Source organism: Dermochelys coriacea, chromosome 2, assembly GCF_009764565.3.
Source record: "Dermochelys coriacea isolate rDerCor1 chromosome 2, rDerCor1.pri.v4, whole genome shotgun sequence".
Taxonomy (NCBI): Eukaryota; Metazoa; Chordata; order Testudines; family Dermochelyidae; genus Dermochelys; species Dermochelys coriacea.
In genome coordinates this window covers 148966230-148985480 of record NC_050069.1, presented here as the reverse complement: position 1 = coordinate 148985480, position 19251 = coordinate 148966230, and the positions used below count along the sequence as shown (strand labels likewise).

General features: G+C 41.6%; 1 protein-coding gene across 4 annotated transcripts in view; it reads left to right on the top strand.

Annotated features, from left to right (window-relative positions):
• Positions 1-19251, top strand: part of LPCAT1 (lysophosphatidylcholine acyltransferase 1) — a 175611-nt gene that overhangs the window by 14257 nt on the left and 142103 nt on the right. For all 4 annotated transcript variants that reach the window (XM_038389224.2, XM_038389225.2, XM_043508503.1 and 1 more), the window contains exons 2-3: positions 3262-3404; positions 4454-4668. In XM_038389224.2, coding sequence (XP_038245152.1) covers positions 3262-3404; positions 4454-4668 — 358 coding nt within the window. The remainder of the gene's footprint in view (positions 1-3261; positions 3405-4453; positions 4669-19251) is intronic.

Below are 19251 nucleotides of genomic sequence, written 5' to 3'. Positions count from 1 at the left end.
TATCACATTGGTAGATGCGCAGGTGAACGAGCCTCTGATAGTGTGGCTGATGTGATTAGGCCCTGTGATGGTGTCCCCTGAATAGATATGTGGACACAGTTGGCAACAGGCTTTGTTGCAAGGATAGGTTCCTGGGTTAATGGTTCTGTTGTGTGGTGTGTGGTTGCTGGTGAGTATTTGCTTCAGGTTGGGGGACTGTTTGTAAGCAAGGGCTGGCCTGTCTCCCAAGATTTGTGAGAGTGATGGGTTGTCCTTCAGGATAGGTTGTAGATCCCTGATGATGCATTTGAGAGGTTTTAGTTGGGGGCGTAGGTGATGGCTAGTGGTGTTCTGTTACTTTCTTTGTTGGGCCTGTCCTGTAGTAGGTGACTTCTGGGTACTCTTCTGGCTCTGTCAATCTGTTTCTTCACTTCAGCAGGTGGGTATTGTAGTTGTAAGAATGCTTGATAGAGATCTTGTAGGTATTTGTCTCTGTCTGAAAGGTTGGAGCAAATGCAGTTGTATCATAGAGCTTGGCTGTAGACAATGGATCGTGTGGTGTGATCTGGATGAAAGCTGGAGGCATGTAGGTAAGTATAGTGGTCAGTAGGTTTCCGGTATAGGTTGCTGTTTATGTGAGCATCGCTTATGAGCACTGTAGTGTCCAGGAAGTGGATCTTGTATGGACTGGTCCAGGCTGAGGTTGATGGTGGGATGGAAATTGTTGAAATCCTGGTGGAATTCCTCAAGGACTTCTTTTCCATGGGTCCAGATGATGAAGATGTCATCAATGTAGCACAAGTAGAGTAGGGACATTAGGGGACGGGAGCTGAGGAAGCGTTGTTCTAATTTTTGTTATAAACTGGGGACGGATCACTTGGGAATAACAGAGGAGGAGAAAGACCTTGGAGTATTGGTTGATTGCAAGATGACTTGGGATGCATCAGGCGAGGTATTTCCCGTAGAGATAAGGAGGTGTTAGTACCATTATACAAAGCACTGGTGAGATGTTATCTGTTATATTGTGTGCAGTTCTGGTCTCCCATGTTAAAGAAAGATGAATTCAAACTGTAACAGGTACAGAGAAGGGCTTCTAGGATGATCCGAGGAATGGAAAACTTCTCTTATGAAAGGAGGCTCAAAGACCTTGGCTTGTTTAGCCTAATCAAAAGAAGGCTGAGAGGAGATATTATTGCTTTCTATAAATATATCAGAGGGATAAATACCATGGAGGGAAAAGAATTATTTAAACTCAGTACCAATGTGGACACAAGAACAAATGGATATAAACTGGCCATCAGGAAGTTTAGACTTGAAATTAGACAAAGGTTTCTAACCATCAGAAGAGTGAAGTTCTGGAGCAGCCTTCCAAGGGAAGCAGTGGGAGGAAAAGACATATCTGGCTTCAAGACTAAGCGTGATAAGCTTATGGAAGGGATAATATGATGGGATAGCTTAATTTTGGCAATTAATGGATCTTTGACTATTAGCAGTAGATATGCCCAGTGGCCTGTGATGGGATGTTATATGGCGTGGGATCTGAGTTACTACAGAGAATTCTTTCCTGGGTGTCTGGCTAGTGAGTCTTGCCCACATGCTCAGGGTTTAGCTGATCGCCATATTTGGGGTTGGGAAGGAATTTTCCTCCAGGGCAGATTGACAGAGGCCCTGGGGGTTTTTCGCTTTCCTCTGCAGCATGAAGCATGAGTCACTTGCTGGAGGATTCTCTGCATCTTGAAGTCTATAAGCCATGATTTGAGGACTTCAGTAGCTCAGACATAGATTAGGGGTTTGTTACAGGAGTGGGTGGGTGAGATTCTGTGGCCTGCATTGTGCAGGATGTCAGACTAGATGATCATAATGGTCTCTTCTGACCTTAAAGTCTATGATGCTATGTGAGGTATCAGGGGAAAGGTTATGATCTGCTGAAACCCACTGTTCCATCTAATATATATCATTAATGCATATGAAGTTATGAGAATTGTGTTGTATGATGGTCATTATAATGTGTTGTGGGTTTGGGAAGAGCCCAGATACTAGCTTCCCAAAGACAGTAACCAGGGGGATAACCAATGCCCAGGCTGGTGTTGAACAACTGTCAATGGCCATTGTCCAACAAGGGAGCTACAATGCAATGACTCACTTGCCCAACACCACACCAGGGGAATAGCTCAACCTTGCAATGCCCACCAGACCTCCCTGGATTTCTCTTCTCCAAGCACGTGGACTAAGGGAATAAAACTGAACACAATGGCCCCATGCTTTGCCTTTTCTCTTCTGCCTACCTACGCTGCAAGCAGCAAGGATGCTCAGAAGACTGAAGACTCCAACAGAGGAGACTGGTCCAGGTTTAAGAGACAAACCTGTATATTAAGGACTGCAAGATCCAGTGGGATGAGAACATTGCTTGATCTAAATATTGTCTAGTGTGATAAGGGTTAAGGTTCAGACTGAATGCTTATATTTTCTTATCTTTTGGTAGCCTCTCTGACTTTTTGCCTATCACTTGTAATCACGTAAAATTTGTCTTTTGTAATCAGTAGACTTGTTTTACTGTATCTTTACCAGTGAGTTTGCCTGAAGTGCTTGGTAAATCTGCTCAGGTTTACAAATTCTGGTAATATATCTACTTTCCATTGATGAAGTGGTGAACCAATTAATAAACTTGCATTACTCAAGAAAGGGACTTGAACAGCGCAAGATGGTATAATCCTGAGGTACCAGGCTGGGAGCTCGGGGGATTTCGCTGGTGTCTTTCTCTGTGTGATTTCATGAGTGGTTCATGCAATTTAGCTGGGTGTGGGGCTCCACATGCTGTTGTGCTGAGAGATAAGTGTCTGGAGGGGTTCGCTGCTTGTCACTAGCAAAGCATTGTGAGTGAGAGCCCAGGCTGGAGAGTTAAGGTGGCACAGTTGTCGCACAGTCCCAGGCTGCACCCCGGGGATCCCATCAATGTACTTTTAGTGTAACTTTGTGTGTAATGTATAATATATTTTTCATATAGTGATAAAATATATTTTTTATTTTTCAAATGATTGACCCTTTTTGTCTCAAACTTTATTTAAGAAAAAAATAGTTAAGAATTCACCCTTATGCATGGAAATTTTTGTTTTTAACTAACATTCTTTTTAAGTTTCAGAGTGGTAGCTGTGTTAGTCTGGATCAGCAAAAACAACTGACACCTTGTTGATTGTTCTTTTTAAGTGTTTCTTAAAATAGTAAACTTTTTTCCCATCATTCTAGATTACATATTAAAATAACAAAATTGTTTGGGTTTTGCAGATTGCCTTCATGACCTTGACTTTGTTCCCCATCCGACTCTTTTTTGCTGCTTTTATGATGCTACTGGCCTGGCCTTTTGCATTCGTTGCTTCAATGGGATCTGCTGAGAGAGAACTGGAAAGGCCCCTCTCCTGGTGGCGAAAGTGAGTCACTGCATTCATTGATTTGGTAAAGCATACACTGTGGTACAATAAATAGATAACCATTATATAACTTAGCAGCTTCAAGGAGAGAAGTCCTGGAATAACCTGATAGTACTAGACAGTTTTCTTTTTAATATGGGAAAGGCAGATCTGTGGCAAGTGTAAAATCTATCACTTACACATTTTTCCCTAATAAGTTAAAAATATGTGAATTGACTGAATACGTATCTGCATTATCAGTTGGCCCTTAGATTGCAGAGAAAGAGGGGGATTTAACTCGGTTTTGTGAAGCACAATTTTTGCAGTGTCATTTCAATATTCTTTAACCTGCATTATTTCCATAAATATCTGTTTCTCCTTACTGCAAAGAAGGTTTTCTGGAAAGATTAGGAAACCACCAACAGTTATGTAATTTTTAAATTAAGGTCTCTGCTAAAGTCAAGATGACATTTTATAGAAAACTTTCTTAATAATTTTAAAGGTCTATACCCAATGATGGTTTTCTTAGTGGTCAAAACCAAAATCAGTTAGTGTTCATCGCTTCAAAATTAGGGACTTCTGTGTAAGAAAGATGCCTAAAATACTCAGGAATTAAATAAAATATAACTGAACTAGATGCTGTTGGTTTGAAAATAGCTTACACATGTTCAGAAAATGAGAACAAAATGACTTTAATGTTTCTGGTTCAATAAAACAGAATACTTAGGTTTGGAAGGATTAGATTTTTATTGATAAATGTCAGTAAACATCAATTTCACCATATACACACAAATCAATAAAAACATTTCCATTGATAATCAAAATTTTCATGTAAGCAAAGTAAGAAAAGGCTTGATACAAATGGAATAGCAAATGAATAGTAAAAACAGATATAATGTATTGTTTTAAGGATATTTGCTTTGTATATCTTGATGTGATATTGAAAATTTGTGTTTTAACTGTTTAAAGCTTTAATTTCTTGAATATACACAACACGTTGATTTAAAAACAATTTTTGTAACACTTTTACATTACTGAAGTAATGTAACCATTATCTAAATTATTTACAGAGTAGTGGACTTTTTGCTGAAAGCAATCATGAGAACAATGTGGTTTGCTGGAGGATTCCATTGGATAAATGTAAAGGGCAGACAGGCTTTACCAGCAGAAGCAGCAATATTAACTCTGGCTCCACATTCCTCATACTTCGATGCCATTCCTGTGACCATGACTATGGCTTCCATTGTGATGAAGGCAGAAAGCAAAGATATTCCTGTATGGGGAAGTAAGTTCAGTTAGTCAAAATTTTATTTTCCAAGTAAGATTAAAAATAAAGTCCTAGAAATGTCATGACTGCATATTAAATTTGGCAGATCGGGGATGGACCGTAAGCAAAGCAACAAAGTTGTTAGAACAAGTGAGGAAGTAAAATTTTACAGGGTGTTTTTGATTATTAAATGAGTTAACTGAAAAATATGACATGGTTGTTTCAAAAGGTAAATGACTGTAGGAAGCAAAACCAAATATTCCACGGAACCCAGAGGTAAGTCATGAATTCGAGTTTTTTCAGAACACAACATCCTGAGGGCAGAGTGTGGACTGTAAGAGCAGGGAGAGAGAGACAACTATTTAAAGTTCTGGTATGTAAGAACACTGTAGAACAAGTCCACCCAGAATTTCTTTCCTGATTTTTCCACTTGAGGAAGCTGGTATTGTGAAAGGAAGAGACCTAGGTGGAATGGAGGGACACATTTCTTCTGACTGAGATAGAGGAGGCTGATTGTCCCTCCTGCACCAAGGACGTGGTTCTAGGCAATGGGGTTACAGATTTGAGAGAGAGGCAGACTGGGATGGATTGGAGTTTGGTCATTAGAAACATAGATGGCTCTGAGATGCCACTTCCTCAGCTATCTTGCAAACAGCTAAACAAACTTCTAGTAAGTATGGGAAGAATCCTGTGGTTGTGGTACATATTGATGACATAAGGAGGTGTAGGAGAGAGGTTGTGGAAGCTGAATTCAGATTGTTAGGAAGGTCACTGATTGGAAGCATTTCAGAGAAAAGCTACTAGTTTCATGCACGGGGTCAGCTAGACAGAGAGCTCAGCATCTCAGTGTATGGATATAAAGACCTATAAAAAGAGAATGGGTTTAAATTAGACACTGGATGGGGTACACTTTGGGGTAGAGAGAGCCTAGATAGATACGATGAATTCCAGCTTAATCAAGAGGAACCAGACTATCGACACACATGAATAATAAAGTTTTGGGGACTTGGTTAAACTGGAAGTTGGAGCAGAACTGACAAGTGTTGAGCAATCAAGTCTGATGAAGACATCTGTTAGAGAAGTCAGTGATACGGATGTATCTCTATATCAAGTGAAGGATAGGCCAGAACTACAGCAGAATCGGAAATGTCAAGGTCACAGAGCTAAATACTGTTAAATCAAGTCACAATACTAAAGAGTTTTGTAGAAGTAGACACATGGTTAAAAACAAAAACTACAAATTTCTGAATATAAGTGAATGAAGCCTAAAAGCAAAAATAGTTCATCTGAAAGTAGGAGAGGACCTTGCTATAAGAGTGATTACTGAAATGTGGTGGAATGACAAAAATTGGTGGGATATTATATCTGCCTAAATTCCACAAAGGAAGGCTAGATTGTGTAGAAGAGTACCTCTATCTAAAAGATTATGTAGTGAGAGAAGTTCCAAGGAGAGGTGATCATGAAGTTGAATCTGTAGGGATACAGAGAGTGAAGATAAAATTCAAATTTGACAGATACAAAGTAATGCACACTGAGTAATTCAAATTATTTCCTCTATAAACTTCACTGGGTTCTAAATTAACTATTAACTTAAGGAAAAGACTTGGAGAGAAATCCTGGCCCTTTTGAAGTAAAAGGCTAAATTCCCATTGACTTCCCCAGGGCCAGGATTTAATCCGTGAGTGTTGTTATAGACAGGTCCACGAACATTTGTGCTCAATGTCCAGCAGCCATCAAAAATCAGTCACGCTAGAATGTATAAGAAATTGGATGGAAAAATATGGAAAGCATTATATCATCATGTAAATCAATGGTACATTCTTATTTGGAATACTGCATTCAGTTCTTTTCACCGCCATCTTCACAAGAACAGATTTGGAGAGTGTCTGAACATGGACAATAAGACTGATTAGAAACATGGAAAAGAGAGAAAAGATTGGAACTGTTCATTTTAAAGAGGAGATGAACAGGTGGAGCATAATAGTGAACAGTAAAAAAGGAGTTTGATCAGTAATGTAGTCACCTTTTATGATGATGAAAGATTAAGGAACGTTCAGTGAAATTGAAAGGTAGCAAATTCAAAACTGGTAAAAAGAAATACAACATGTACTGTGGTCATTAAAGGGACCAAGAGCTTAACAGGATTCAAAAAAGGATTAGACATTTATATGAATAACAAGAATGGCCAATGTTATAATAAGTATTTAAAAAATAAATAAGAGCTTTGAATGGGATGTAAATCGTCAAATTGCAGGGTATAAACCTACTTCTAACCTTTGGGTTTTAGGCGGAAACTTGCCCTGTAGAGCTGCTTCTTCTGAAGCAGTTGGTAATGCCCATTGTCCTATAGGATACTGGAGTAAATGGAACTACTGGTCTGATTCAGAATGGAAATTCCTGTGTTCCTATCTATATTCTTACTTTGAATATGCTTCATATTGGAGTTATGTTGTTTATGATCCACCAAAACTGGGTCCCATATATTTTTTGGATTGCAGAGTTGATTCTCAGTTTTTTGTGTTTTGTTTTTAAATAATCTAGTACATTACTTTGAAACTAATGAACACGTTGAAAGGCTTAATTATTTGTATTTTGTCAGTGCTGTGACCTAGAAATAATTTAGTCTGAAATTTTGTTTTTGGATTCTTAAGGCTTTGTAGTATGTGATTTTTAGCAGTAGTTTTATTGCAAACAAATTTCTAGCATTACATCACAACTCTGCAGAGCAGTAAGAAGTTACATATGACTGTCTTAGGAAGGGTGATCCCCAAATATCTCTGGCTCTGAGTAATTGAATTTTACATAATTGGTAACACCAAAAGCAAGTGGTTAACTGTGAAAAATTTTAATTTAAGTATTCAGTGTAGATCCCTACTCTTAGGAGGACTTGAACTTCTGACACCGATGGCCATAATCCTCTGGAAAGTATTGTATGCTCTGTGCAGAGCTGAATATTGTGTGATACCTAAAGGTATGAGATGGAAATGGAGCTACATTTTTTTGTATGTGAGGTCTCTGCTCTCTGGCTCCTCAACCTTTTATCATTATGGCTGTTTCTAGGCTGGGCACATTGCTGTAAAATAGGATGCAGAAGGCATTTTTGGAGAAAAGTAGATAAACAAGTTATCTTTTGTAATTTAAATGTGCTGAAACTGAAAAAAAAAATGTTTACCAGGATGAAGTTTGAACATTTCACTTACTAAATTGGATATAAAAATTTAAATACAATTTGAAAAATTAGTAAATTTCTATGGTTTTTATTCCACTATATACAGTTATTATATATTCCGCACATTGTTTAGACAAGCATAATTTAACAGTTCCTACATATGCCAATATGCTCCTTGCAGCTACAGGCTGCAATCTATGCCAATATAGCATTTCTGCAGGTACAGCATTGTGATATGCATTCTTTGACACATCCACAGGTGGTAATTTCTGTACAGCTGTCAGGTATTGGCTGCATTGAGATAAGCTTGGGTATCCATTCTCCACTGTTTGGTCCAGCCCATATTCTCCAGTGGGATAGTTGCATTTGCCTGCCTCCAGATCATGGCTTGAGAGTGAGCTCTTTGGATGTAATAGCATGGTGCATCTCTAGTTGGGGCAGAACATCTGGTGATAAATACTTGGAGAAGAATATCATCCATGCTTTGTCGCAGTTCTTCCTCATCAGGCAAATTGTACATGTTACAAATTAACTCTTTTGCTGAAATGGGAAGGATGATCTACGGAATCAACCAACTTCCTTAAAGTCCCTGTTTCTCCATGAATATTGTCAAAGCCATTTTCATGCTGTGCCAAGCAATATGGGAAACTGACTCTCTTTCCATGTCCTGACAGGCTGTGATAATTGTTCCTATGTCTGCTTCACAATATACAGGTAGAAACTTCATTCAGATAGTATGCACAAGAATGTGATTCAAAAAACCCAAATACAACTTGCTGCAAGGCATTTTGTCAATGTGCCACTAACAGAAGAATGTCAGTGTCTTGTGCTGACACAATAACCCAATCAGCATCTATATGCATACAGTGCAGTACAGTCCTGGTGTCTGCCTCTTCATGGTTAGCTTTGCAACTGACCTTGTGTCCACAAGTGGGTTTGATGATTTAACTGTACTGTCTTCTTTGAACCCTCCGGAATGAAAATTGTTTTGGTATGTGGAGCATTGGGTAGGAGTTTTTCAGAGATGAAAGAAGGCAGATCAGCTTTATTTCTTGGGATGGGTCATAGAATCATAGAATCATAGAATATCAGGGTTGGAAGGGACCCCAGAAGGTCATCTAGTCCAACCCCCTGCTCAAAGCAGGACCAAGTCCCAGTTAAATCATCCTAGCCAGGGCTTTGTCAAGCCTGACCTTAAAAACCTCTAAGGAAGGAGATTCTACCACCTCCCTAGGTAACGCATTCCAGTGTTTCACCACCCTCTTAGTGAAAAAGTTTTTCCTAATATCCAATCTAAACCTCCCCCATTGCAACTTGAGACCATTACTCCTCGTTCTGTCATCTGCTACCATTGAGAACAGTCTAGAGCCATCCTCTTTGAAACCCCCTTTCAGGTAGTTGAAAGCAGCTATCAAATCCCCCCTCATTCTTCTCTTCTGCAGACTAAACAATCCCAGCTCCCTCAGCCTCTCCTCATAAGTCATGTGCTCTAGACCCCTAATCATTTTTGTTGCCCTTCGCTGTACTCTTTCCAATTTATCCACATCCTTCTTGTAGTGTGGGGCCCAAAACTGGACACAGTACTCCAGATGAGGCCTCACCAGTGTCGAATAGAGGGGAACGATCACGTCCCTCGATCTGCTCGCTATGCCCCTACTTATACATCCCAAAATGCCATTGGCCTTCTTGGCAACAAGGGCACACTGCTGACTCATATCCAGCTTCTCGTCCACTGTCACCCCTAGGTCCTTTTCCGCAGAACTGCTGCCGAGCCATTCGGTCCCTAGTCTGTAGCGGTGCATTGGATTCTTCCATCCTAAGTGCAGGACCCTGCACTTATTCTTATTGAACCTCATTAGATTTCTTTTGGCCCAATCTTCCAATTTGTCTAGGGTCAAGTGGTATGGTGAGCAGTTGAGTGGAACAGATCTGTCTTCGATCATTTTCCAAATTGGCCTAGAAGCTTTGGAGCACTTCTGTTGCATTATTCCGTTAATAGAATCCTGTGTGTACTTGTCAAAGGTATAGTCCTGCTGAAATGCTGTCCAGAATGATGAACTCACTCCACAAAAACCTTTGCAAGGTTTTCAATGATTGTACATTTGAAGAGGTTTTCCTAGTGCCATTACATGTGCTTGGCTATCCATCACCAGAGAGGATGTACTATCAAGTGTTATCTCGCAAGGAGAAGGATGTCTTGGTTAAAATGTCATAACAGGCTTATTTCTAACTTTAGACACCTGTTTACCTCAGCAAGAGTAAATGGAACTAGCATTTGCTCAGGACACAATGTCCTTATAGGCAGTAACTATGTACTTGGTATCAGAAGGTCAGCCTTTATTGTGACTACCTTGTCTTTGCTTTTCTTTTCTTTTCCAGCTGCATAGAGGGAGGAAAATGTCAGAGCCCTTATCCTTTTCAGTAGGCCATGGAATTTGGTTTGGGCACTTCCTTCCTTTGGTGTCATGAGCCTTTCCTGAACAAAGATATTAAGGGCATTTTGACACTACTAAATTAGGTCGATTTTATAGAAGTCAATCTTTAACAACTGATTTTATACGGTTGATCATGCATGTCTCCACTAAGCACATTAGGTCAGCGGAGTGCATCCTCATTACCGTGGCTAGTATTGACTCAAGGAGTGGTGCACTGTGGGTAGCTATCCCACAGTCCCCACTGCCCATTGGAATTCTGGGTTAAGCTCCCAATGCCTGAGGGGGCAAAAACATTGCTGCAAGTGGTTTTGGGTACGTCGTCAGTCTCCCCTCCTTCCTCCCTCCTTGAAAGCAATGGCAAACAATCATTTCGTGCCTTTTTTCCTGGATTATCCATGCAGATGCCATAGCACAGCTGTACACCGCTTTTGTGAGCATTGCAAACACCTTGCGCATTATCCTGCAGTGTGTGCAGAATCTAGCTAGGAGCCGCCAGCATGAGGAAGATTGAGAGGAGGACATGGACATGGACGTTCCTGAAAACACGGGATGTGGCAGTTGAGATATCATGGTGGCATGTTGATACAGTGGAATGCAGATTTTGGGCCTGGCAAACAAGTAGACTGGTGGGACCGCATAGTGTTGCAGTTATGGGATGATTCCCAGTATCTGCGAAACTTTCGCATGCGTACGGCCGCTTTCATGGAACTTGTGAGTAGCTGTCCCCTGCCCTGACGCGCAGGGATACTAAGTTGAGACCTGCCATGACAGTTGAGAAGCGAGTGGCTGCAGTCGTGTGGAAGCTTGCAATGCCTGACTGCTACCGGTCAGTCGGGAATCAATTTGGAGTGGGCAAATCTATCATGGGGGCTGCCGAGATCCAAGGGCAATCAATACCTGCTGAGTAGCCAGGGCAATCAATACTCTTCTGCTAAGAAGGATAGTGACTCTGGGAAACGTGCAGTGCATAGTGGATGGCTTTGCTACAATCGGGTTTCTTAACTGTGGTGGGGCGATGGGTGGAATGCACATTCCTATCTTGGCCCCCGAACCACCTTGCCAAAGAGTACATAAACCACAAGGGGTACTTCTCAATGGTGTTGCAAGCACCGGTGGATCACATGGGCCATTTCACCGACATCAACGTGGGATGGTTAGGAAAGGTGCATGACACTCGCATCTTTCTGAACTCCAGGCTGTTTGGAAAGCTGCAAGAAGGGACTTTCTTCCCAGACTGGAAATTACCATTGGAGATGTTGAAATGCCAGTAGTTCATAGAATCATAGAATAGAATATCAGGGTTGGAAGGGACCTCAGGAGGTCATCTAGTCCAACCCCCTGCTCAAAGCAGGACCAATCCCCAACTAAATCATCCCAGCCAGGGCTTTGTCAAGCCTGACCTTAAAAACTTCGAAGGAAGGAGATTCCACCACCTCCCTAGGTAACGCATTCCTGTGTTTCACCACCCCCTTAGTGAAAAAGTTTTTTCTAATATCCAACCTAAACCTCCCCCACTGCAACTTGAGACCACTACTCCTTGTTCTGTCATCTGCTACCACTGAGAACAGTTTAGCTCCATCCTCTTTGGAACCCCCTTTCAGGAGTTGAAAGCAGCTATCAAATCCCCCCCTCAATTTTCTCTTCTGAAGACCCAGCTACCCCTTGCTCCCATGGCTCATGAAGCCGTACACAGGCAGCCTGGACAGCAGTAAGGAGCAGTTCAACTATAGGCTGAGCAAGTGCAGAATGGTGGTAGAATGTGCCTTTGGGTGTTTAAAAGGGTACTGGTGCAGTTTACTGAGTAGGTTAGACCTCAGTGAAAGCAATATTCCCATTGTTATTGCTGCTTGCTGTGTGCTCCATAATATCTCTGAGAGTAATGTGGAGACGTTTATGGAGGGGTGGGAGGTAGAGTCAGATTGCCTGGTGGCCAATTTTGAACAGCCAGGCTTCAGGGCAATTAGAAGAGCACACCGAGACACGCTGCGCATCAGAGACGCTTTGAAAAACAGTTTCATGACTGACCAGGCTATGGTGTGACAGTTGTGTGTGTTTGTCCTGGATGCAAAGCCGTCCCCTTTGGTGAATGTAGTTCTCTGTAAGCCAATCCCCCTCCCCACTTTGACCACAGCTGGCACAGGAAATAGTTCTTATTGTTCTGAATCCATCCATTCTTAATTTATTAAAAATAACTTGAGATCACTGGCAACGCTGACTAGTAAAAGGAAGCCTGGGTGTACAAAGGGTTTGATAAGGGGGTGGGGTGGGGGAGGAGGGAAGGACAAGGCCACATTGCTTATTGTAGCCATACTACAAATCAAAGCTGGTTGAATGACAACCTTCTGTTGCATGGGCCATCACCTGGAGCTGAGTGGCAGGGTGCCTGGAGCCAGCCTTCCCTCGCATTCTTAGGCATCTGGATGAGGAGGATATGGAACTTGGCGAGGAGGGCAGGCGGTTACACAGTGGCTGCAGCAGGGGTCTGTAGTCTAGTTGCCTTTCCTGCAGCTCCACCAGATGCCTCATCATGTCTGTTTGCTCCCCCATTAGCCTCAGTATCTCCTCCTGAATATTATGATCACGCTCACTGTATGCTTTCCTGGCCTCTGCCACCAATGCCTCCATGCATTCAGTTGTTCCCTATCAGTGCAGGAGGATTGCATGAGCTCTGAAAATGTCATTGCAAGTGCTTTTTTTCCACCTTCTAATCTGTGATAACGTCAGGGATGGAGTTGATGTTGGAAGCATAGAAACATTTGCAGTTGCAGGGGGGAAAACGAGAGAGTAGGCTTTACAGAAGATACATTTCTGAGAACAAAAGGGGAGACTCTTTCACAGTGAATCAAGCAATTCACAACAGACAGTTGCTGAAAGTGCTGTCCAGAATGATCACATTGGAGCACTCTGGGATAGCTCCTGGAGGCCAATACCATCGAATTGCACAGTGCTGTGTCTACGCTACCCCAAATTCAACCCAGGAAGGTTGATTTTAGTGCTGCTCTCCTTGTCAGGGAGGAGTACAGCAGTCAATTTTAAGAGCTCTTTAGGTTGGCAGCAGGGGGCTGGTTGTGTAGATGCATTCATTATAAAATTGACGTAATGCTGCTAAATTCGACCTAACCTCGTAGTGTAGTGTAGTTACTCCTGGCCAAATATTTCCTCATTCAGCAGAGCTTCCTGAGTCACTTCTGTAGACAAATCTTTTGTTGCAATGTTTTGCAGTGTGCTGGAGGCTGGCTCACTAGTGAATAATTTGAATTTTTGAAGTGTCGTTAGCCCTTTATTTTCATCAACATGGTCACCTTGCTTTTGTGCTGGTGTTAATTCATTGTACGTCATTTGAAGATCAGGTCCAAGACTGAACGATTTGCTGGTTTGGATTGCAATTTGGGTAAATAGGTTATAGGAAAGAGCCCATCTGCTGAGTGCTAAGGCCATACTTCCGATACCTTTAATTCCTTCTTTTACCAGTGGCATTGAGGCACTCTTGAGAGTGATCCAGATCTACCTGAGAAAGGGATGCGATGGAATTTGACAGGCACTAATAATGTTTGTCTCTGAAACAGGTTGAGCATGTAAGACAATTAACTCGTAAGCACCATCAAGATGTAAAACAAGTTTTCCTTTGAAGGTTGCTGTATGACTTACAAATGAATGTGGGACCTTTCCACCAGTTTCATGTGAGAGAAAACAATGAATACATACCTGTGAAAGTTCCAAAACACAGCCTTTTTCTGCTCAATGCTTTAACTCATTTCTAAGCCAGACCATTGCCAAGTCAGTTCCACTGTGAGGGATTTGTTGCTGAGTTTTTGTTACTTTTCTTAAGAAATGCTTATAGCAATTGGGTGGTATTTCCCTTCTATGATTATAAGGTCACTTACACCAGCTACATATAGACTGAGTTCATGTTCATACTTTGCTACCTCAAGTATTTTTTTTCTTCATTTTGAATGTTACAGAAAAGTTTTCGTTTGAAACGTCCATCCTGACAGAAAATTCAAAGACTCCAGTTCATTGGGGTAACCTTACTCTGAAGCACTATTGAGGTTTTGGAGATTGTAACACAAGATTAGATTTGCTGTTCACCCTTACTGGTTGATGAAATAGCTTCAACAGATTTACGAAGTCTGCTAATTTTACAGTTATCTGTTTATATTGATAAATGTCTGCATTCAGATGGAAGAGCTATTTGGAGTCTGTCAATTGCATCCCTGTTTTGGAAATCCCTGAGTTCATCTTGTGTTGGCTGTCTTTTGTATTGTAACCAGTACCTGTTCCTAGAAGCAGAAATAATCCTTTTTCATTGTTGGCAAATAATGCAATATCCATGAGATAAATATTGAGGGATACTTCAGGTATAAGATTGCATCCATGTTTCATCTTTTAGAATAATGACGATGAAGAAAAATATAATTAATAACTACTACACGAATATTGAATACATAATACATATTTGCTAGAATGTATCTTATGCCATGCCATAGGTATCCAAATCAACACTCAACTCATTTACACTGTAAGCAAAAGCTGGTTAGGTTAAATTAGTGATTCGGCTAACGATTAGCTAATAATAATTTATATTTTTGAAAGAGGAACTTATGAAAATAACTACATCATACTGTGTTGTGCATGATTCTTTGTATAATCCTTATCAGTGCATTTAACTCCTTCATGTATCAAAAATACCTGGAAAAGTAGTTACTTAGTTGTAAATGTCATTCTTGCTGCAAAACTCAACAAAATTTAAGTGCATATCATCACATGACTAGAAGAAGTAGAGAGTATGATCTTCAGCAGATGTCATTCCCTGCATTTTCTGATAGTACAGTATTCCAAATTGGGAATTATTCCATATTTAGTATCTCTTTTACTTTCTGTTTGTTTTTTTTTTAAATTACAAATGGTAACCATTTTTCTTTTTTGTTTGTGCTTATCTTAAAGTCCAAAATTCAATTTGGTAAATATCATTTTCAGATTCAGCCCTTCGTTTTAGGATTAGTTTATTTATTTAGTTAAAATTCTTTAGTTCTCCCCTCCCCCAGCTTCACTCATTGGCAACGAAATACTTCCTCTCCACCATCTGGGGCTACTTACGTCTTTGGTGTTGAGGCAAAATCTCTCTAGACTCTGAGTCCTGTCTGTCCTTCTGTGATGCTTCTGTGCCCCTGAATGATGGGCACATCAAGTGCTTTTCTTGTGGATGAAAACCATATCCCAGATCAGTGCTCCATCTGCCATTCCTCAGAAAGGACATAGAGATCCAGGGATATTAACCTCCAGCTTTTCCTGTTCGAACATTTGATGGGAGCAGCAGATTCTATGATGAGTGAGACCCAAACAGAAGAGGGACTGTGGCCCTGTGAGCTGGGACTCTGATCACCTTGAGCCACTGGTACCAATGATGTGGATGTGGCTTGAGCATCTGCTGCCTTTCCAGACACCTCTAAGCCCAGCACTGGCCCCCAGTACTGCCTTGAGCTGTTCTAGCTAGGGCAAAAAGAAGCACAGCTCCAAAATTGACTCCAGGCATCAGTCTCCCTCTCTGACACAGATTGGAAAAAAAAAATTGGTCACCATGTCCATGACTCTTCTAAAGTCACACCTTCTAAATAAGTCACCAGCCTGGCTCTACAATCACTCTCGAGACCCCCTTAGTGAGCATGCCAATAGCTATGTTGCCACTAACCATATCAAGGGAAGCTGTCCCGCCACTAACCATATCCAGGGAAGCTCTCCTGCTTCAGTACTGATTTCCTCTGTGCCAGTCTTGGTGTTGCAACCATTGATACCAATCATACTGGTACCAACCTGCTTTTCAATATCAGTGGGTTCTTCTGAGTAGGCAACAAGAATCCTAAGTCTAGTACCAATTATGATACCAAAACCCACGATACCAATACCTATAGTACTCTCACTCCTATGGGCATTATAGTGCCCCCTCATCCTAGAACACGAGTAACACCAGGGAAATCTGACTCCTCTTTGACATCCATTCCATCACCTCTTCCTCCCCATCAGCCCATTAGGGAGCCATCATCTGAACCCAACCCTTGTTCATCCTCACAGAACCAAGGCTGAGATCTCATTCTCTGACTAGACTCCCGAGCACAATTAAGCCATTTGATCCAACATGGGTGACAGAAATAGAGGCCCCAGAGGATTAAGGAGAGGGAAGCATTGACTACCAAGAGGAAGATATCTTTCTAATCCGCCTGCAATTCCCTCACTATCTCCTCCCCCATTCTGGAGGATACTGGAGCTTCAACTATCCTTTCCCTTCCAGATGACTTGAAATTCTTCCAAGATCACTTAAGCCATAATGCTGAAACTCTGGACATACAACTCAAATTTGTCTAAGACAATTCATGAAATTTTTTGATCTCCTTCATTCTTCTGCAGCTGACAGACTAACTATGCCAATCAATGGTGGGTTTGAGCCTGTCAAGGCAAATCCATCCTGTACATCTCCCACAACTAAGGCCATGTCTACACTGTGCAGTCGATGCTCTCTCCCATCGACTCTGGTATTCCAGCTGCCCAAGAAGCATCTCCTGTTGATACAGCACGGTGTAGACACCTCGGTAAGTTGATCTAAGGTACGTTGACTTCGGTTACATTATTCACATAACTGAAGTAGCATAACTTAAGTTGACTTACTGTGGTAATGTAGACAAGGTCTAAGAGAGCTGACCAGCATTACTAGCCCTTCCCCTTCTCTCCCACCCAAGAGGGTTCAAATATTTCTACATGAACTAAGCCGTGTGCTGTTAGGTCTTTGGAGTACATGAGAAATCTAAACAGCTGGCAGGTCTCAAAATGACATTGTAGGACAATGACCCCAAAAGGCTGGAACTCTTTGGCTGAAAGGTCTATTCTTCCACCAGTCTCCAAATGCACATAGTAAATTATCAAGTTGATCTAGTGAAATGTGACTACCTGCAGTGGAATAAAGTGTTTCAGTTTCTGGACAAGCTGTGAGGCGAAAGAAGAGCTGAAGGCCATCTCAACTGGAAGCCAATTTGTCAGGACAGCGTTGCTTCTATCATATCTGACTGTGCTATGCCTACCTCAATTTCCATGCACAAGTTACCATGATTTCAATGTTCTGGCATTTCTAAAGAAGTCTAGATAATAGAAGACCTGACCTTTAAGGGACTGCAGCTATTCCACAGCAAGACAGATATGGCTGTCCATACTCCAACTCCAGAGCCACTCTGTGGTCTTTGGGCCCCTATATCTTATCTCTAACCCAAAGACATACAGGTGTCAAGTGCTCTTACCAATAACAGACATTTGGCCTTCTTGAAAAGGCCTCATTGTTCAAGAAGTTCAGCCTCCATTGGTGCTAGCCACATGGCATCATCAACCAGGATCAGGTTTGATGACTTTTGACAAGAGCCCTGTACCAATTCTTGTGGATCCCCTCATTTTGACAATAGCCTTGCCTTTCTTTTGTCAGCATAGGCTGGAATCACGATGGACTGGTGGGTCCTGGAGATAATTGACAAAGACTATTCTGTGTGATTCCATCTCTACATATTCCTCCACCCACTTCCTCATTCCTCTTCAGGGATCCTTCTCATGAGACATCATTAAGAAAAGCAGATTCCCTATTGCAATATGAGCAGTAGAAGAGTTGTCGCAGGAGGTTTTATTTCCCTTATTTTCTCATCTCGAAAAGGTCTATGCTCCATTCTAAATCTGAGAAGACAAAACAGATGAATCCACCTCAAGTTCAGAATGGTGACCTCAGTCTCAATTATTCCCTCAGAGGACCACCAAAATTGGTTTGTGACACTTGACCTTGAAGACACCTATTTTTACCTGGCAATTCATGCAACACACAGAAAATATTTTTGCATTCAGTAGTAGAGAAACAACCACGACGAAGTGAGCTGCAGCTCACGAAAGCTTATGCTCTAATAAATTTGTTAGTCTCTAAGGTGCCACAAGTACTCCTTTTCTTTTTGCGAATACAGACTAACACGGCTGCTACTCTGAAACCACGACCTGTATATATTTCTAGCCTTTGGATTGTCCACAGCCATAAAGGGGTTTGCCAAACGAGTGACACTCATGGTTGCTCACTTACGACATTCAAGTCATTGACGTACCTCTCCTGACAATTAGCTAATGTGAGGAAAATCCTCTTGTGACACTCTGTATCTATCAAGCATTCTTACAATTACAATACCCACCTGCTGAAGTGAAGAAACAGATTGACAGAGCCAGAAGAGTACCCAGAAGTCACCTACTACAGGTCGGGCCCAACAAAGAAAATAATAGAACGCCACTAGCCATCACCTTCAGCCCCCAACTAAAACCTCTCCAACGCATCATCAAGGATCTACAACCTATCCTGAAGGACAACCCATCATTCTCACAGATCTTGGGAGACAGGCTCCCAACCTTACAGACAGCCCCCCCACCTGAAGCAAATACTCACCAGCAACCACACAACAGAACCACTAACCCAGGAATCTATCCTTGCAACAAAGCCCGTTGCCAACTGTGTCCACATATCTATTCAGGGGACACCATCATAGGGCCTAATCACATCAGCCACACTATCAGAGGCTCGTTCACCTGTGCATCTACCAATGTGATATATGCCATCATGTGCCAGCAATGCCCCTCTGCCATGTACATTGATCAGACTGGACAGTCTCTACATAAAAGAATAAATGACACAAATCAGATGTCAAGAATTATAATGTTCAAAAAATAGTTGGAGAACACTTCAATCTCTCTGGTCACTCGATTACAGACCTAAAAGTTGCAATCTTCAACAAAAAAACTTCAAAACCAGATTCCAACAAGAGACTGCTGAATTGGAATTAATTTGCAAACTGGATACAATTAACTTAGGCTTGAATAGAGACTGGGAATGGATGGGTCATTTACACAAAGTAAAACTATTTCCCCATGTTTAATCCCCCCCTCAACCCTCCAATGTTCCTCAGACGTTCTTGTCAACTGCTGGAAATGGCCTAT